The sequence below is a fragment of the Sinocyclocheilus rhinocerous genome, unplaced genomic scaffold (genome assembly GCF_001515625.1).
Source record: "Sinocyclocheilus rhinocerous isolate Xijiao unplaced genomic scaffold, SAMN03320098_v1.1 scaffold1622, whole genome shotgun sequence".
Classification (NCBI taxonomy): domain Eukaryota; kingdom Metazoa; phylum Chordata; class Actinopteri; order Cypriniformes; family Cyprinidae; genus Sinocyclocheilus; species Sinocyclocheilus rhinocerous.
In genome coordinates, this window is record NW_015654513.1 from 7,758 (window position 1) to 28,008 (window position 20,251).

A 20,251-nucleotide genomic window follows, 5' to 3' on the forward strand; every position below is an offset into this window, starting at 1 on the left:
TTAATTACTCACCCTCATGTTGTTCCAAACCTGTAAGACCTTTGTTCATCTTCGGAACACAAATGAAGATCCGAGAGCTTTCTGACCCTGCATTTACAGCAACACAACCAAAACGTTCAAACGGCCCAGAAAGGTAGTAAGGACATTGCTAAAACAGTCCATGTGACATCAGTGGTTCAACAGTAAGTGTGAAGCTACAAGAATACTATTTGTGCACAAAGAAAACAAAAATAATGATTTTAATCAACAATTTTTTCTGTTCCGCATCAGTCTCCGCATGCGTGTGGTACTGCTGTCACCGGTGTTCTAACGTAGAACCCAGATGCGCTGCGTCTTGTTTACAAGCAAAGGAATGCACACGCATGCACTGTGGTACTCTCGTCAACAAGACTGACCCGGAAGGGAAGAAATTGTCGAATAAAGTCATTATTTTTGTTTTCTTTGCACACAAAAAAGTGTTCTTTTTGTGTGCAAATTCTTTTTGACAGAATTTTTTAATTTTTGGTGAATAAACCCTTTAATACCTTTTGAAAGGGTATTTGTTTTGTACCTTTTTTGAGTTTAGGATAACATAAAATGCATTATTTAGAAAGACAAAGACAGTAATGCAAGAGAAAGGAGCTTTAAAAAAAGCTATCTGATGCAGAGGGAAGGCCGTTAGTGTGATAAATTGTGTGACACTGATCGGCTATAGAAGTAAATAGTACTTAACTGTCAGAGTAAAAACAAAGGCATAATATACCACAGACACATGAGCGTAGAGCTACGCAAATCACGTTACAGTTTCCTGTCGTGTGTGTATGACAGAGTGTGTTTGGAAGAAAATGTCAGTGTAGTTCTGAGACCCTGAACAGAACACACACTCATCTCATCACAACTGTAAGTATTGTTCTGTTATTATGACAAACACAAACCATACTGCATTTTGTTATTGGCCAGACTGAATGTCTTTGTTTTCTCATATAGCCTACTGTAAAGTGTTTTGTCTTCAGCTAAATGTCTGATACAAATAGTGAGCTATAAAATATTCCAAACAAACTGACAGTGATGGAGATGTGTTTGTAAGTTTGTGTGATGCTTACAAACAGCTTGTTTTGATCAGTACAATCATGGTCCTATATTCATTTTTAATACTCCATTGTAGCGTGAAGTTTTGCGCATATGTTTCAGATGCCGAACTGACGTTTCTGATTTCTGTTTGTAGTAATAATGGCATTGAATGATAAAAAGTTTAATTCCTAATAACATGAATAACCATTTGAAAAGAGATTTTTAGGTGTACTGGTATTTACATATAAATATTTGGTATTGTTTTTCAGATATTTTAATGCAAAATTTTATTCTTATAATGTTTTTGCATTTGGTAATGTTTGTAGAGTACGTCTTATTACTCTTATTGCTGTAGACGTGAAAGATTTGAAAACGTTAGCCTTCTTAATGCAGAATATTAACAGATAGCCTATTATGTTTTATTATTGTGTTTAAGTCTATCTGTTCTGTAGGCCAAGGCCTCAATATGGACCGTTAATTGAATATTTAAAATTATTTGTTGTAGACAAGGTTGACTCTTGAAAACTGGATGAAGATTAATCCAAAGACTTTATGTATTGTTCAGTTTTAGTGTTTTGTAGTTTTGTGTGATAAGCAGAATGTTTTTGAAGTTTTAACAGTTTTGTGATACATTAAATGTTTACAAGGTTACACTGAATCAGTCAAATTGGATACTTTTTGTAAATGCCTTTTTGTATTTGCGACATTGAATTTAATTCATATGAGGTTACTGAGAAACCATTATAAAAGTAAAAAATGTGCACATTTAAGTAACGGTAAACAAGCAGCAATTTTTCTTAACCTACATAAAACATAATTTACAAAATTAAACGATTTTACTTTTATATTATATGTATTTTTATGTTAAACATAGTAGAATATATCGCATAATGAGTAGGCCTTAATTAAAAAAATTTGCAGGTACGGAATGCCGATATTTCTCTATTATTAGTTTGATACTGTCTGTGCAGGAAACAAAAACTGAGGACAACTTATGCGCATAACAGCAATTAATTATTTATTTTAACAGACAACATCCTCACTTCTACCTAGTTTTACTAATGAAAATCCATCCACATTAATTGCAGTTTATCCAATTCTTTTTCTATACATTGCCCACAAAAGTCAGACTTAAAAACTGTAATTGCATTAGATATAATAACAAATATAACATCAAAATATAAAAGCAAGTGGCATCTGCGAACAAAATGCTGCTAGAGCTTTGCTCTTATCTTTTCTGATTCCTATAGATTAAACACAGTGTTAGTAATGGCAAGGTCATAGGTTTGATTCCCAGGGGATGCATGAACCTGATAAAATGTATTCGAATGTAATCTATGTTGATTTGGATGACAGTCTGTCAAATGTATACCCTGGCTTTAAAATGCTATTGAGTGGCTGCATGAAGTAATTTCCCCTTAAGGTTACACAGGTGTCTTAGCAAATGAAACCACAGGTATAGCTTATCACATTAACTTGCCTGACAACCTAAAAGCATCCAAATATTTCTATTCTTCATTTGAACAGTAGATCTATTATAATATTATTTAATTTAACTCATCAAATAGTTTGCTTGAAAATTGTGCTATTGAAAAAACAACAATGCAATTTAATGTAATATTTTGTTATCTAATGCAATGATATGTTTGGCTTAGGTGTCCAAATACATTATGAAAAATAAGTTACAATAGAAATACAAACAGATGCCCAATGAAAAAACAACAACTGTGCGTCATTGTCAGACATTGCTGTCTTCTGTTGAAGACCTAGTTTTGTTCTTTCTGAGGAAAAATCGCAAATAAAACATGGAAGACATACTTCGCAACCACATTAATTTAAGTTTTTTATTCAGGAGTCCAACATTGTAACACATTGCATCCCTCAAGTGAATAAAACATGCAAGCATGTCGAAGATGTCATGTAGGCATTCTATTTGTCAGCGTATACTATTGTACACGCAAATGTCTGGATATGGTTATCTTCCATGCATGCTTTTTATGACATTCTAATTTATTCTGAAAATATTATTATCATTCCAGCATGACTAACTTTATAGAAGTCTACTGACCCTAAGCAACAAAAAAAAAAAAACAGTGTTTTTAACAAGTAGTATTCAGAGGAACATGTAGTAGACACAACTAAAATGAAGCTTTATTACATTTTTGTCTCGTTCTGTCATGGCATGATAGACCGTTTGAGAAAAAAATCAATTTACATGCAAATCATCACTTTTGACCTCAGATGCAGTTAACGCCACACAGTGAAATCATTGACATATATTTTTAATAATCACCTTGGGTTACACTTTATATTAAGGTGATTATTACAATGTAATTACACAAGCAAGTACTGAGTTACATTAACTACATATACTTACTATATAGGGTTAGGGTTGAGGTTTGGCTTAGGTAATTATGCATCATTTACTATAGCATGTACATGTAACAAGGGTAATAATAACATCACCTTAAAATAAAGTGTTCCTCATCTTATGTTTGTAGTTATTGTAGATACAGCAGTATTAATGATGAAAGTGTAAAACAACAGATTATAACAGTGGATTTTGTCTCTAGCCGTTTGCTGTCTAATTCAGCGGCCTGTAGTTGTGGAACGGCTCATAAAAACACTTGTAGGACAGACACAAAATGCTTCTAGACATACACCGAGATAATGAAAAAAATTCTGGATCAAAATGATTAAATGAGCGCAATCGTGAAATGTAATATCAGCTGTTTGCACACACCTTGCGTATACCTAATACCTTACAACGGGTAATATATTGCATTATGCACAAGACATACACAGCTTCAGTTTCTCAGGCAAGGAATTGTTTGGTCACCGTCAAGATCTTTTGCTATCATGCTTTTCTGTCTATATGACCGATAACATAATATTATGCTCAATATAATACATTACAATTAAGATTATCCGTATGCGCAGGAACAGAAAGTACAGTATGTTGTTTATCAGTTAATTAAAAATTATATACAATAAGCCATTAGCCAAATACATACATACAGATATACATACACAAAGTTCATGCATTTATGTTAGCTTATGAAAGAAGTTTGAACGACGTGTATATGCAGTATGCCATACATGTACAATAATCTTTAATATAGCAGCAGTCCTACAGCAACGTGCCGGTCATTAGATGTTTACACTGAAAAGTGAAGGAATCCGTGTGAATCAGTCAGACAAACTATGTGGAACAAGGGTGTAACATGTTTAGAGTATTAATTTCATTAAAATGTACAAAACTTTGAATTGATAACTTCTCATTTTGTTAATTCAGTCGCTGAAATTTTAGTTATTTTGTGTTATCAAATGAAAGTCCTAATTGTTTTACAGTGTTTTATGTACTCTTAAATAAAGTCACAGGACAACAACATGATCTCTTGATCGTCTGAGAATTCTGTGTGGCAAAAAGCATCCTCCTCTGACTGTAAATGAGGAAATATAAGCCAGCAATTGTCTTGAAATCATTAAGTCAAGAGAATAAGATATAAACAGCAAACCAAGTGAGAAAAGGAAGAGCAAAATGTAATGCATTGTCAAGCATAGAACACGCGCTTCCCAGATTCTGCATCACTGAATGTGGAATTAAACTAAGAATTATTATAAATGTGTTTGAATAGAAAACACCTTTTCGTGTGGTTCACTGTTACAATGGGTGACCCTTTATTTTCATTAATGCAGTACTTGACACATATTGTGAAACGGTGATTTTAACAAGTCTGAGAACAGAGTGCACCTGTGTTTGATTTTGGTGTTTGTGTGCTGCTGTTATTAAGGAGGGAGTGATTTTCATAATGAGAGCAGGATTCCCTCTTTCACAGTGTGTCATACAGACATTTTTCTCTATTTCTCATCCTCTCACTTCAGCTTTGTCCCACACACATACCACACATCTTGTCAGAGGGTTTTCCTACCAGACCCTTAGTTTTATTCTGGAACAGAAAATGCAGTTCATTAGAAAGAAATTAGCATGTGGCTTTATGGATGGTCTGGGACTGCTGTTATGGGTGAGGCATTCAACAAGTTGTAGTTAGTACGGTTTTGAATGCATGTTTCATTGTTTTTAAACACCTCTCAGTTTGTCACACTCAGGATGTCTAGTGATTTGTTCAGCTCAGTATACACTCTAAAAAATGCTGGGTTATTTCAACCCAACTTTGGGTCAAATATGTACTAACCCAAACGTTGGGTTAAATTTTTACATTAAAATTTTAACCCAAAATTTGGGTTAGTCCAAATTTGACCCAAAGTTGGGTTGAAATAACCCAGCATTTTTTTAGAGTGTAGTAAACAACCATCACCATATCCAAATGTGAATTGTAAAAAAAAAAAATCATATTTTTAATGTATACTCTGCATTCAGAGGAAAAAACTCCACGTGAGAATGAAAATGAGATCACATAAATATGACGCAGCAGATGGCAGATTCCTGAAAATGAGTGTGACCTTTTTATAAGCACTTCTGTGAAAATACATCAATAATAATAATGATTTGCTGACTTCAGCAGAAAAAACACAACATGCAAGAAATAAAATGACGTGAAAACAATTACGCAATGGAACAGAATCACGATCTGTATGGTGAGGTTTCGAAATTTGCCGTCTAAAATATGATCTAATCTTCTGTTCATTAATCTAAAAATACCCATTTTCATAAGCATCAGACCAAATGCCAGTAACCTCTCAGTCTCTCGACATCTCTTTCCACTGACATTTAGCCATGCTTGCATTTCAAACCTACAGGACTTCATTAAATGGAGGAGGTTTGTAACTGAACACTCAAGAAAGAAAGAGACGAATGCAGTTTGTCTTTCTATGTAATTTCCATTCACTTTTCCAAAACAGTTCGTCTACCATGTGAAACTCTTACTGTAGAAAACCAAAAGCAATGGCGTCCATCTTAGTCCTCTTCAGCGCTCTGCACACCTCAGACTTCTTCAACATTTCCTACGGCCCACAGTCTAAGCAGATGTGTGTGAATCACTTAAAAGTTGTGCAGATCTGTTCGAGGGATCCCCTCTTAGTCACATAACCATAGCGAATCTCTTACAATACATGCATACAATTCTCACTAATTTTAGCAGACCACACGAAGACTGTAGATAAAATGGCAACAAAGAAGAAAACTGCAGATTGTTCGCCCCAAAAATACCTTGATTCAAGTTACAAGGGTAAGATGTGTGGGAGACGAAGACAATATCAGTCTTCGGTTCTTCAGTCGAGTACACACCGAAATGACTTGCTGAAGGGGAAACACGTAACGAAAACCTGTATGGGACATATTGAAATAAATCGCCCACTTTTCCTGCTCGCTTTCTTTCTTTGTATCTTTCGGTAATGATTATGTTGGTGTCTCAACACCTTTTCAGTCTATGTGAGTAATGAGGGATCCCTCTAAAATGGGTCTTTCCTTTCAGGTCTGAGAGAAAAAAGATCGATACATAGTTGGATAGATAGACAAATAGATGTGCATGGTGATATAAAGAACTGTGTAAAGCTAAAGGGACTGTATTTTTTGAAGAAGACGAACAGAGCACGGCAGGAAGAGAGAGAATGACAGAGGGGTGAAACCTCAGACACAGATGTGAGGCAGGCAACGTGTTTGTTTCAACCTTCATGTGGTTCCCCTTAGCAAACCACTCCTGTCCTACAGCGCTGAAATATGCTCAGTACCTGGCGCTCTCTCGCGCTTTTCTTTAACGTACTTATTCTTCTACAGCAGGATGCTTTATTCGCCCTTAAACATGTTACAGTTTTAAATACTGGTGCCACTGGAGAATCCACAAATAACTTTTTTTGTGTGTCTGGTCTTAAAAAAACCAGACAAAATCAATGATCTGGTGCTTACACCTGAATAACTGATGTAGAGATGTAGAGTTTGTTCATTTCCAAAGAATATGGCCAAAAAAACAAAGATAAACCTTACAGTGTTGGTTCTTGTTAAGAATGGTGTTCTTTGCCGAACACAAACGAATGACTGAAGTATCTTCATTTTTAAGAGTGCAGCTTGTTTAGATTGGTGTGTATGAAGACTTGTGAATCGCTTATGGGCTTCTAAATCCTCTGTAACGCAAATGTAACAACAATCATAAGACTTCTAAAACAATAAATTTGTGCTTCTCTTTACTAAAAACCACTTGGCTGACCAATGTATTCCATAAGCTTTCATTTCAGTATTTGTTTCATTTGTGTTCCTCTACGGAACCGCATTGGTTTACATCAGCAAATCTTATAGCAGAAGTGAAACATTACAGATAAACATTCTTTCAGGCGTTAAAAAACAGCCAAGTTAACATATGGGATTTGTCCATTTTTAGAGGAAGCTGAGTTGTGATAAATTGCAGCATTTGAATAATATCAGAAACAATAATCATCAGTTTATCCAGACATCGCTTCTTTAAAACGTATGATCTATATATGATCTATAGAGATCTATGATCTGTATATGAATGCATTTAATGGGTTATTTCAACCCAACTTTGGGTCAAATATGTACTAACCCAAACGTTGGGTTAAATTTTTACATTAAAATTTTAACCCAAAATTTGGGTTAGTCCAAATTTGACCCAAAGTTGGGTTGAAATAACCCAGCATTTTTTTAGAGTGTAGTAAACAACCATCACCATATCCAAATGTGAATTGTAAAAAAAAAAAATCATATTTTTAATGTATACTCTGCATTCAGAGGAAAAAACTCCACGTGAGAATGAAAATGAGATCACATAAATATGACGCAGCAGATGGCAGATTCCTGAAAATGAGTGTGACCTTTTTATAAGCACTTCTGTGAAAATACATCAATAATAATAATGATTTGCTGACTTCAGCAGAAAAAACACAACATGCAAGAAATAAAATGACGTGAAAACAATTACGCAATGGAACAGAATCACGATCTGTATGGTGAGGTTTCGAAATTTGCCGTCTAAAATATGATCTAATCTTCTGTTCATTAATCTAAAAATACCCATTTTCATAAGCATCAGACCAAATGCCAGTAACCTCTCAGTCTCTCGACATCTCTTTCCACTGACATTTAGCCATGCTTGCATTTCAAACCTACAGGACTTCATTAAATGGAGGAGGTTTGTAACTGAACACTCAAGAAAGAAAGAGACGAATGCAGTTTGTCTTTCTATGTAATTTCCATTCACTTTTCCAAAACAGTTCGTCTACCATGTGAAACTCTTACTGTAGAAAACCAAAAGCAATGGCGTCCATCTTAGTCCTCTTCAGCGCTCTGCACACCTCAGACTTCTTCAACATTTCCTACGGCCCACAGTCTAAGCAGATGTGTGTGAATCACTTAAAAGTTGTGCAGATCTGTTCGAGGGATCCCCTCTTAGTCACATAACCATAGCGAATCTCTTACAATACATGCATACAATTCTCACTAATTTTAGCAGACCACACGAAGACTGTAGATAAAATGGCAACAAAGAAGAAAACTGCAGATTGTTCGCCCCAAAAATACCTTGATTCAAGTTACAAGGGTAAGATGTGTGGGAGACGAAGACAATATCAGTCTTCGGTTCTTCAGTCGAGTACACACCGAAATGACTTGCTGAAGGGGAAACACGTAACGAAAACCTGTATGGGACATATTGAAATAAATCGCCCACTTTTCCTGCTCGCTTTCTTTCTTTGTATCTTTCGGTAATGATTATGTTGGTGTCTCAACACCTTTTCAGTCTATGTGAGTAATGAGGGATCCCTCTAAAATGGGTCTTTCCTTTCAGGTCTGAGAGAAAAAAGATCGATACATAGTTGGATAGATAGACAAATAGATGTGCATGGTGATATAAAGAACTGTGTAAAGCTAAAGGGACTGTATTTTTTGAAGAAGACGAACAGAGCACGGCAGGAAGAGAGAGAATGACAGAGGGGTGAAACCTCAGACACAGATGTGAGGCAGGCAACGTGTTTGTTTCAACCTTCATGTGGTTCCCCTTAGCAAACCACTCCTGTCCTACAGCGCTGAAATATGCTCAGTACCTGGCGCTCTCTCGCGCTTTTCTTTAACGTACTTATTCTTCTACAGCAGGATGCTTTATTCGCCCTTAAACATGTTACAGTTTTAAATACTGGTGCCACTGGAGAATCCACAAATAACTTTTTTTGTGTGTCTGGTCTTAAAAAAACCAGACAAAATCAATGATCTGGTGCTTACACCTGAATAACTGATGTAGAGATGTAGAGTTTGTTCATTTCCAAAGAATATGGCCAAAAAAACAAAGATAAACCTTACAGTGTTGGTTCTTGTTAAGAATGGTGTTCTTTGCCGAACACAAACGAATGACTGAAGTATCTTCATTTTTAAGAGTGCAGCTTGTTTAGATTGGTGTGTATGAAGACTTGTGAATCGCTTATGGGCTTCTAAATCCTCTGTAACGCAAATGTAACAACAATCATAAGACTTCTAAAACAATAAATTTGTGCTTCTCTTTACTAAAAACCACTTGGCTGACCAATGTATTCCATAAGCTTTCATTTCAGTATTTGTTTCATTTGTGTTCCTCTACGGAACCGCATTGGTTTACATCAGCAAATCTTATAGCAGAAGTGAAACATTACAGATAAACATTCTTTCAGGCGTTAAAAAACAGCCAAGTTAACATATGGGATTTGTCCATTTTTAGAGGAAGCTGAGTTGTGATAAATTGCAGCATTTGAATAATATCAGAAACAATAATCATCAGTTTATCCAGACATCGCTTCTTTAAAACGTATGATCTATATATGATCTATAGAGATCTATGATCTGTATATGAATGCATTTAATCATTATTTGCCTCATAATATCTTATTACATAAGTATGCATTAAATGATAGATGGATTCAAAGAATTTACACTAAACAAGTTCACGAGTCGCATTTACACTTTCATATCTTTTTCAAATACTGTTTCTCGTTTCTGTTCTCCACACATTTTTTAAACGCTCGGAAAAATAACATAGATCAAGAAAATCTTAGTTGTAATTTAGAGTACTGGGCATTTTTTAATATTATTTGATTTCTCTATCAAATCAAATTTATCTGTGGACGTACAGTTATCCATTTTAAAGTCTGGATGTGGTGTTTTATGCTGATTTAGCAACACTGAGATTGTTTGTAAAGGTTACAGTGATTCAAGTTTTTAAACAAATTACACCATCTGTTCATACACTCTTAAAAATAAAGGTGCTTCAAAGGTTCTTCACAGCGATGCTAACGAAGAACCATTTTTGGTTCCAAAAATAACTGTTCAGTCAAGGGTTCTTTAAAGAATCATCTCTTTCTTACCTTTTTGTAATCTGAAGAACCTTTTTTCGCCACAAAGAACCTTTTGTGAAACAGAAAGGCTCTTCAGATGTTAAAGGTTCTTTATGGAACCATTTAGACAAAAAGGTTCTTCTATGGCATCGTGAAGCACCTTTATATTTAAGAGTGTAGTGCAGTCGTTATACGTTGTAACATTCCACCCATATTTGCTCAAGCCGTATACGCACTCGGGGATTCAGATGAAGGTTGATATTAGCATAAAGGATCTCTTTGGATCTCTATAAACAAATAATAGATTAAACGAATGCATAAATGTAAGGACAATGGAACAACCAAAAAAACAAAAAACAAACAAAAAAAACCCCCAGAGGAATAGAAAGAAATGTTTATCCTGTTGGGCTCGGAGGGTCAGCACTGATAAAGAAGTTAATTTGTAATAAAAAGTGTTTTTAAATGGAGTAGATTAGATTATTATTAGAATTTATCAATAGCTCTGTAGCAATGCTCATGGTTACTAATAGGACACTGACATTTAAAAAAAAAAAAGTTTATAGACAAGATAAAGTCAATTAATAATTTGGCAAACTAACAAAAAAAACAAAAAAACAGACAAACTAAACATAAAACTACAAAAAAAACTAGCAGTTCAAAAATAAAGTAAAAGGTTAAATAAGTAAAATAAACAGTGTTTCAGAGAATGTTATTCTTTATATGATAATCAAACACATCCGTTACGCAGACCAGAAAAACCTACTCAGAAAAACACTTTTTTAAGTGTAACACAGCGATGTCTAATTTTTAAATGTATTATTGGAAAACGTAATTTATTTTTTATTATTTTACTTAATTTGTTAATTAATTTTATTTCATGATTGTCATTGAAACTTTTCCCACATGGATCTGACTATAAATTTCTATTATCTATTATTATAAATTTATTATGAAATTTTATATTGGTCTAATAATAATGTTTTGGAGGGAGAAACAATACGGTTAGAAAAGTAATTATCATACACATTTGACAACTCGTTTGACAATTCAAGATTTTCAGTGGAAAAATGTAAAACATTTTTTTTTTTTTTGAAATCTACTTAATTCAACAGCCTCATGTCAATAACCGGACGTCTTTTTTTACCTCTCAGGCCAATCAGACGGAGGGGAGGCGTCAACGAAGGTTAAATAGAAATATTTTGGCCTGTAAGTGAACACATCCGCTGCATGACTTTGAAGAGGAACGATAAAGACTTTTGCTCATAAGGTGAGTATATTTACACACAAATGTACATTTAAATATACCCTGTTATCTACACATGGCAACTTTAATTATTTTTTTGTATGGATGATTTCATTAAATCTGTTTATATGTCTTCTCAAGATCAGAATAGGGAATAAAATACTTTTTAGTGTTGATCTTTTAAAACCTATCTTAAAAAACTAAATGAATCTGCATTATTTAGTGTGAATGAAGTCTGGAATACAGTACAAATTAATGGACAAATTACATAAAGAAAATTTGCACTTTTTATATTTTCGGTTCAGTTAATCTGACGGCATATATTGTACATTGATAAAAATTGGTTCATGTTAAAGTTTCAAACAGAAACCTGAAAACCTTCCAATACACAATATATAACACTGTACGGGATGCAAAACAGAAGTATATTCTCCTTGTGTATGCGATGCTGAGAGTATATGTGAAAATGAACAGAAGGACTGTCTTCGGCTCTATTATAACATGAACAATTAATCACATACAGGATATTAGAACATCAGTGTTTATATTTCCACTGTGTTTAGTTTGAACTAAATTGAGCATTAAAATAGCTTGGAATTCCATCAGAATAATTGATCATAATCTCTAAGATTCATTAAAAAAAACCTGAACATGAATGAAAATGAACATGCTTAATCCATTAAGTCCATTACTTTTTATTAAATGTTTTGTCAGGCATTTAGAAATTGAAGTTCTTGGTCTTACTAATGTTCCCCTCCCTTCTCCACCCTCACTGTGTGTCTGTTTGCTGTTTAACCTCCATCCTGACCACAGCCCTGATCATCTGTCTTTCTGGGTTACTTGTTCAGGTGCAGTCTCTGGCTGTCTTTATCTCTACATCTATCGTCTGTGTGGCTTTGTGTGCTTCTCCTTCCTCTGTTTCTGTTTCTCATTCTTCACAAACTTTTCCATCATTTCTTACACATTTCTGTGCTCCACTGGAGACTTAAAACTTAAAACTCGTAATATTACAATTTCCCCATTGGACATTTTTGTAATAAATGGCAGCAAAATCAAGGCAAATTTTAATTCTGAATCAGAGCAATAAAAATATGACTGAAACTATTATACATTCATGTCTCAACTAATGGTTTTACATTTACTTTTATTCATTTAGCAGGCGTTTTTATCCAAAGCGGCTTACATTCCCGGGATGCAACCACTGCTCATTGGGTGATGCTGATTTAATTTAACCGTTGATAACAGCATGTGTCTGAAAATGGCACTTTTTCATACTGAAATTCACCACTTTAAATTCAGCCAAATCATAAATAGCCTGTACCACGAGGCCCATGTGAATATTTAGTTCCCCACTCTGCATGAAAATGTATATTCCCTATATTGTGCATTATTGTGGATTATATGTTGTTGGATTTTTAGTACTTGCAATAAAAATGTAACTGGCATGAACAGAAAGTCCCAAATGGTTCAGTATACTTTTGCGTGCTATATTGCTGCAAATTATGCTGCAGAAGTTATGTTTACTAAACATATTTACTGTAAGAAAGCACATTTTGTCACAAGAATGCACTACTTCATTTATCAATAAAGTGCGTGTAGCACAACATAGCTATATCTTGTTTTATTCAATAATTCAATTATTCATCCTATGAATCTTGAGCCACTTTTTTCTTGGTGGCTCTTAGTGGTGGACAGGCAAAAAACAACAACAACAACATAATTTTAAAACCAAAATCACAAATTTTTTTTATTAAAATGCCTGTATAGGATTATTTGCCTATGTGTGACCCTGGACCACAAAACCAGTCATAAGGGTCAATTTTTCGAAATTGTGATTTATACATCATCTGAAAGCTGAATAAATAAGCTTTCCATTGATGCATGGTTTGTGAGGATAGGACGATATTTGTCCGAGATACAACTATTTGAAAATCTGGAATCTGAGGGTGCAAAAAAATCAAAATACTGAGAAAATTTTAAGTTGTCCAAATGAAGTTCTTAGCAATGCATATTACTAATCACAAATTAAGTTTTAATATATTTACAGTAGGAAATTGACAAAATATCTTCATGGAACATCATCTTTACTTAATATCCTAATGTTTTTTTGCTTAAAAGAAAAATCAATCATTTTGACCCATACAATGTATTGTTGGCTATTGCTACAAATACTCTCCAGCGACTTAAGACTGGTTTTGTGGTCCAGGGTCACATATTTGATTATTTCTAATGATTTTCCTAAGTGTGCGTTTATGTTTGAGCATTTGTATCTTAAAATAGTCATCATTTACATTTCTTTATGCATTTGTCAGATGATTAATCCAAAGCGACTTGCGTTGCATTTAAGTAGGCCTATATATTTGAACATTTCTTGCATTCCTTGGGAATTAAACCAAGACCTTGCCGTTACTAGTTTAGGAATCTTTTTCTCGAAGAATATTGTGAATTAACATAAAAAAATAAATAAATACATACATAAATAAAAAGGTTTACAGAGTGGAGTCACAAAGATACTGCGTATATACAGTATAAAACATTATAACAAATAAATTAGATGTCTGCATTTTTCTAGTTTGAAGTGTCAATCTCTTCAAAAGGAGTAAAAAGAGAGATTTCTGTGAACAAATCACATGCACAAAAAGAGAAAAAGGTAAGATCAGATATAACAGGCATAACACACACCGCACTCCAAGCACAGCGACACCACCAGCAGCACCATGTGGTGTTCTTTTTTCTGTGTGTAAGCGTGGAGAGATCCGCCTTTCGTGGAACAAGGGAGGAAGAGAGGGGGTGTTATGGAGGAGGAGGTGAAGAGGTGAAAACGAGAGGGATAAGAATCTACTCCCTGTACAATCTCAGCCCACCACAGACACACCTCTTGGTGTCTTTTTCTCGCCGTCTTTCTAGCTGTTGTTCTTTCATGTTTCTTCACTGACACTCGTCTTCCTTTATGTCTGTAACCCATAGCCCACCACAAAGCTTCTGTCTCCCACTCACTATCCGCCACTGTTTCTCTCAATCACTCAAAAAAAAAAAAATTAAAAAAAATCTGAGCCCACCACAAGCCCCTTCCTTCCTCTGTATTTTTATGCTCTTTGTGATGCATTTCTCTATGGCTATGTCTTACAGATCACCCTCCATCTTCTCTGGCTCTGCTCTGAGGACAGAATGATGTTGTGTTGGGTACTAATATTGCTGTTTGTTGGATTTCTTAAAGCGCAAGGTAAGTTGCAAATATCTTGATAGTTGTTATATGACGAAGGGTATGAAATGCAATCTGTATAAGCATTCTTTTTCTGTCCAATCTGTTCTTCTATCATCAGAAAACCCTGTGGTAATTTACGCACAAGTAGGAGGGACCGTTACCCTACCGAGATACAGGGTAGAAGGAAATGCAGATAATGTTTATGTGAACTGGTACCGCGGGTCAGACACAATCCCAACTATCACGAAGAATCCTCAGAGTGGGATCCAAAAGGGTGAGATGCATGTTTTTGAGTTCATGCATTTTCACTCTACAGTAATAATCAGGCTTTCATGTTTGTTATAACTGGACATGTATGTTTGTCTTTTTTAGCGAGAGAAATGAAGACACACGCTGATCTGTTGTCGGATTTCTCTCTCCAAATCTCACCAGTACAGCATTCTGATTTTGAAATTTGGCGCTGTGTACAACATGTATTATTAACTACTTCAGAAAAGACCTACAAACTGTACCATGGTAAGAGAGAGTGTATGTTTGAGAAACAAAAAGTAGAAAAAAGACTCAAATTATTTAGTCACATCATCTCTTAAAGGGATAGTTCACACAAAAATCTGTCACTCTCCTGTCTCTTTCTTCTGCGGAGCACAAAAGAATATATTTTGAAGAATGTTTTGAACAGTTTTTGTATATACAGTGAAAGTCACTGGGGTCCAAAAACAGCATTGGACCCCATTGACTTTCATTGTATGGGGAAAAAAAAGAGAAAAAAAAAAACATACAAAAATATTTCAAAATATCTTTTGTGTTCCACAAAAGAAAGAGTAGAAGAAGAGTAGTTTGAATAAATGATAAGATCATTTTTAAGGGTTAACTATCCTGTTAAGTGCTCGCATTTAATTTCCCAAAAGTACAGGTGAGAAATAAAATTTGTATTTATAATACGTTTTTCAAATGTGAGGAAATGACACTACGCACACTGTTGAGCTCGTTTCAGGATGTGAACACAGAAGGAAATTTCCCCCTTTGTCATTCAGCTGAACTGCAAATAAATAAATAAATAAATAATAAATAAATAATGCATGACAACTTAATCTATTAATTTAAACTAATCATCTATCTCCATATTACACACATGAAGGCAATGAATTAATCATGTGTAATATGACCACTAGAATTATATTAACCTAAATTCTGCACAGCATATTTGGCAGTATGAACAGGAATACTCCAGTTACACACACAAACTTTGACATTATTGATATTTTGTAGTGTAGGCTATAACTTTACACATTACATGATAAGATTCCTCTAACGTTGTCGTATTACACCTTTCAACATTTTTCTTCTCTGTTTCAGTCACTATCCCCAAAGTGCCGGCTGTGATGGCTGGTGACATTCTGTCTCTGGAATGTAAAGTGGACTCTAGTCCATTTAAACCCAGAGTAACATGGATTCCACCTCAAAACCCAGATTGTAATCAAATAAATCATTACGGTGAGAAAACTGAAGTCAGAGGTGTGTCTAGGTGTAATAGTGGTGTTTGGACATGCAAGTTGGAGTATGATGGGAGAAAAACTGAAGCAACAACAACTGTTTTTATAATAGGTGAGACTATTGTGTTATTAAACTCTCTCTCTCTCTCTCCCCCAATGTATCTATCTATTTACTTGAGTTTGCTCATTCTCAAAACAATAAAGAATATAGGTCTACAATACACAAGAAACAATGAAATAAAAACAGAAAAAGGAATGTAGTGGATTAATGAGAGAGCACTGATAAAACCTTTTTTAATCTCATAACCCCAGCCTAAATATAAATATATAATATGCTAATATAATTGCTGCAATTTATATAGGCCAGACTACTTTATGTTCAAATGAATTTTCTTTTTCAAAAAGTGACAAAATTAGATTAAGATTAATAAAGAAAATTGTTGCTTTTTCATTTATTTTATATTATTTTCTTGACACAACAACAACAACAACACTAATAATAATAATGTTTCCTTTATTTTTATTTCTTTTCCTCCAGACCTCTCCCCTTTTCCAGATACCATTTATACCTCATATTCGTCCTCTACAGTCGACATTCCTTGTTCCTTGTTTTCTAACATTCCCTGGTCAGTCTTGAAAGAATCTGGCCTCAGGGGTGCTGGCTGGAGCTTCACTCCTCTCAGCGACCCGAAGTCAACACAATCTCTCCTCAGCCTCAGCGTTGATCCGGTGGTCAGATGGAACATCACACAGGGTGCAAACAATACCATCAAGGTCAAGGGAAGAGAGTTGAAAGACCAGGATCTATCGATTCGTAATCTGCCTGTATCAGAGAACATCAGGGGGGTTTACACATGTGATCTAAAACTTAACACCAAGACCCTCAGCAGTGAAGTCACGGTGGAGGTTCTGAAGGGTAAGTGAACTGTAACTAATGAACAAACTAATAACTTAGCTACTTTCAGTCAGTAGTGTGAGAAAAATTATATAATAATGTAGTTTTCACAATAACGAGCTACGTTTTCCAACGAGGAATTTACAAAACGAAACATCGATGTTTGTTACATTGATACTCATGCTGTTCCGTGGCCTCCTACACAAGTGGTATTCACTGAACGGATCTCTCACATGTAATGTCACGTGCTTTAGTACTGTTAAGTTTTATTAGTTTTCCCCACAACATCTACATTGCTTTCTCTTGTTGTTACAGTCATGAAAACATATTCGAGTGGGGGACTTTTTAGTTTTTTTCTTTATAATCAAATATTTTATTATATGCTAGGACAATATTTTTAACTCCTAAGTGCATTAAAGTCTTGTACTTGTAATTTGTTTAAATTGAATGACAAATCGAGTCCTCCTTTGAAATTTGCTCTCCACCAAGTGCACTAGAACAACAAGTAAAAAAAAAAAGAGAAGATAAAATACCACTATCCTATATAAAATAAAGATTTTATTAGGTTATTAATATAACCGTTGTCACCTCAGAGTATTATTAAATGTTACTCAAAGTAAAACTTTATGTGTTCCTTTAAATTATGAGTAACTTGTAGCTTGAAGTTGATTCCCCAACATTGGAATAAAGGATTACTGTGCATTAACTGTGGCTTGAAACAGAGAGTGTTTGTTTTTGACACTTTTCGTACCGCATTTACAGTGCAAATATGTGACCCTGGACCACAAAACCAGTCTTAAGTCGCTGTGCATTTTTTGCCTCACAAACCATGCATCAATGGAAAGCTTATTTATTCAGCTTTCAGATGATGTATAAATCTCAATTTCGAAAAATTGACCCTTATGACTGGTTTTGTGGTCCAGGGTCACATATATCTTGCCTTATTTAATCTAAACTCTCTAAATTTCTCCTTCTATTAGTTTCCTCTTCTGGAGGATCTCGAGTATATGAAGGCCAAAGTGTGAATCTGACATGCACATTAGGACATCAACATAGCTCCGACTTCGAGGTGAAATGGAGCTGCTCGTCTTGCTCCTTTATTTCCAGTCTCAAGCCGCCTCATCCATCTTCTCTGTCCATCCCTGAAGTGAAAGTGAAGGACAGTGGGAGATGGACATGTGAACTCTGGAAAAACGAGAAGAAGCTGACATCTGTTGTGCTTTCATTAAAGATTGGTAAGAGAAGTGAAAGAAAGAGGGAAAGAGTGATACATGTGAAATAAAAAGTGTGTAACACTTCTGCTGTCAATAAAATGTTTCACAGTGAAAGCTCCAGTGGACATCTGGCTTTGTGTTGCCATCAGTGGTGGAGTCGTGGGCTTCATCTTGCTCCTAGTGATCGTCATCATATGCATTCGCAGACACAGACAGGTTAATGTTCACTTTGATACTCAGAGCGGTTTTATCCAGTTCAGCACACTAGGATGTCGTTTGTAAAGTGTTTGAAAGGTGAAAATCAAATGCCTTATAGATTTTCTTTCATTCCTCTTAACAGATGATGATGTACAGACGACGCAAAACCAAATTCTGCTGCTGCAATAAGTGAGTTTGGTGGTTGTTAGATATGCTGCTTTCAAAATAACACATACAGTTGCCCTAAGATGTATTTAGACACTTAAGCCACACTTAAGCCACAAATATATTAATTTCATTGGTACTCAACTGCCATTTTTTTTTAAAAATATAGCACAAATACACCTGTTTCAGGAATAAAACATATCACAAAAAGCTGTTTTAAATGATAAACTACAGATATACTGTCCAATATCTGGACACATTTCAGCTGCTTTATGTTTATTGTGGTTACTCTGATAGGACATCTGTTTGATCTGACTTCATATAAGTTGGTTGAAGAAAAAAATATTTAGCAAATATCACATTTTGCTAACTAATGCAATGTAATCACATTACATACAATTTTAAGTGTCAAATACATTTTGTTGTTACTTTTTACATTTGTTGTTACATTTTGTGTAATATGAAAATTTTTTCATTCTTAAAATCATGTTTGTTTGTCTGTCTATCTCTGTCTTAGTCCCCAGCAGAATCAAAAGGGATTCTACAAGACATGAGGATCCTCTGATTTTCATTTTGATAACAATATTAATGTACAGCTGCCTGAACAAATCCTCCCTTTCCAGAACTGACTGTCATCATTGTGCAGATGATGCTGGAATTTTTTTTATAATTGTGTCAAATACTCTCATAGCCACTTTAAATACTTGAACATGCTTGATCACAAACTATGTTATATGCAACTCAAACAATATCTCTTTCGGTGTATATAACATGATGTCTTTTGTTTGGAGGATAAATGTGTTAACAGGATAAAACTCAGTGGCTATTGTAATCTAAGCACAGGCATTATACCTGTACATTTTTTATTACAATTGCTCAAAGTGCCTCTTTATATTGTTCAGATATTTGTATCCACTCCTGCTTACTTACCTTATCTATTGAATGCTCTTTTGCATTTGTAAATTAACATTTTTGTTTGTTTGTTTTTTGTATTTCTTTATTTCAGAAAACAACACCTGAAAATATTGATAATGTAAAATAAAATATATTCGATGAAATAAAACTGTATGATCATTCTCGCACCAATATGTCATTTAAACCCCTAATAATAATAATAGTAATACAAAATCAAACAATCAAAAGCTTGTTCTCATTTCATCCACTAATATCTGCAGTCTCATCTTGATTAATCATGTAGCTAAACACACAGGTTTATACAGGATGAGTAGATTTGTCTCCACTAGATGGCAGTCAATAAAACTCATGTCATTGCTGATGTTTGGAGAGAAATGCTGGCACAACCTGAAACCAAAGAGTTATCATTTATAGAAACTACAGCCTTGCTGCTTATTTTTTATTTTATCTTGGTTTATTTTTACTGATGTTATCACCGTAACAATCACCTCGAGAGCACTGCAGAGCACTTGTGTTTTTAGGGGGCACACATTTATCTTAACCTGTTTTCAAGATTATTGGAAGTAATTTTGCTAGGTCATGCATCACATTTAGCAGATGCTT

At 34.6% G+C, this 20,251-nt stretch overlaps 1 protein-coding gene across 2 annotated transcripts; it reads left to right on the plus strand.

The window, feature by feature from the left end:
- The first annotated feature begins 748 nt into the window (after positions 1-748).
- Positions 749-19,648, plus strand: cd4-1 (CD4-1 molecule). 2 transcript variants are annotated; one of them, XM_016524154.1, is made up of 11 exons: positions 749-879; positions 11,472-11,587; positions 14,693-14,786; positions 14,887-15,042; positions 15,141-15,284; positions 16,125-16,373; positions 16,800-17,177; positions 18,137-18,391; positions 18,480-18,586; positions 18,711-18,757; positions 19,251-19,648. In XM_016524154.1, the coding sequence occupies exons 3-11, from the start codon at positions 14,732-14,734 to the stop codon at positions 19,285-19,287; spliced, it is 1,428 nt and encodes a 475-aa protein (XP_016379640.1). In that variant the 5' UTR covers positions 749-879; positions 11,472-11,587; positions 14,693-14,731; the 3' UTR covers positions 19,288-19,648. The 2 variants fall into 2 exon arrangements, with proteins under 2 accessions (XP_016379640.1, XP_016379641.1); XM_016524155.1 differs by lacking the exon at positions 15,141-15,284.
- The last annotated feature ends 603 nt before the right edge of the window (positions 19,649-20,251 follow it).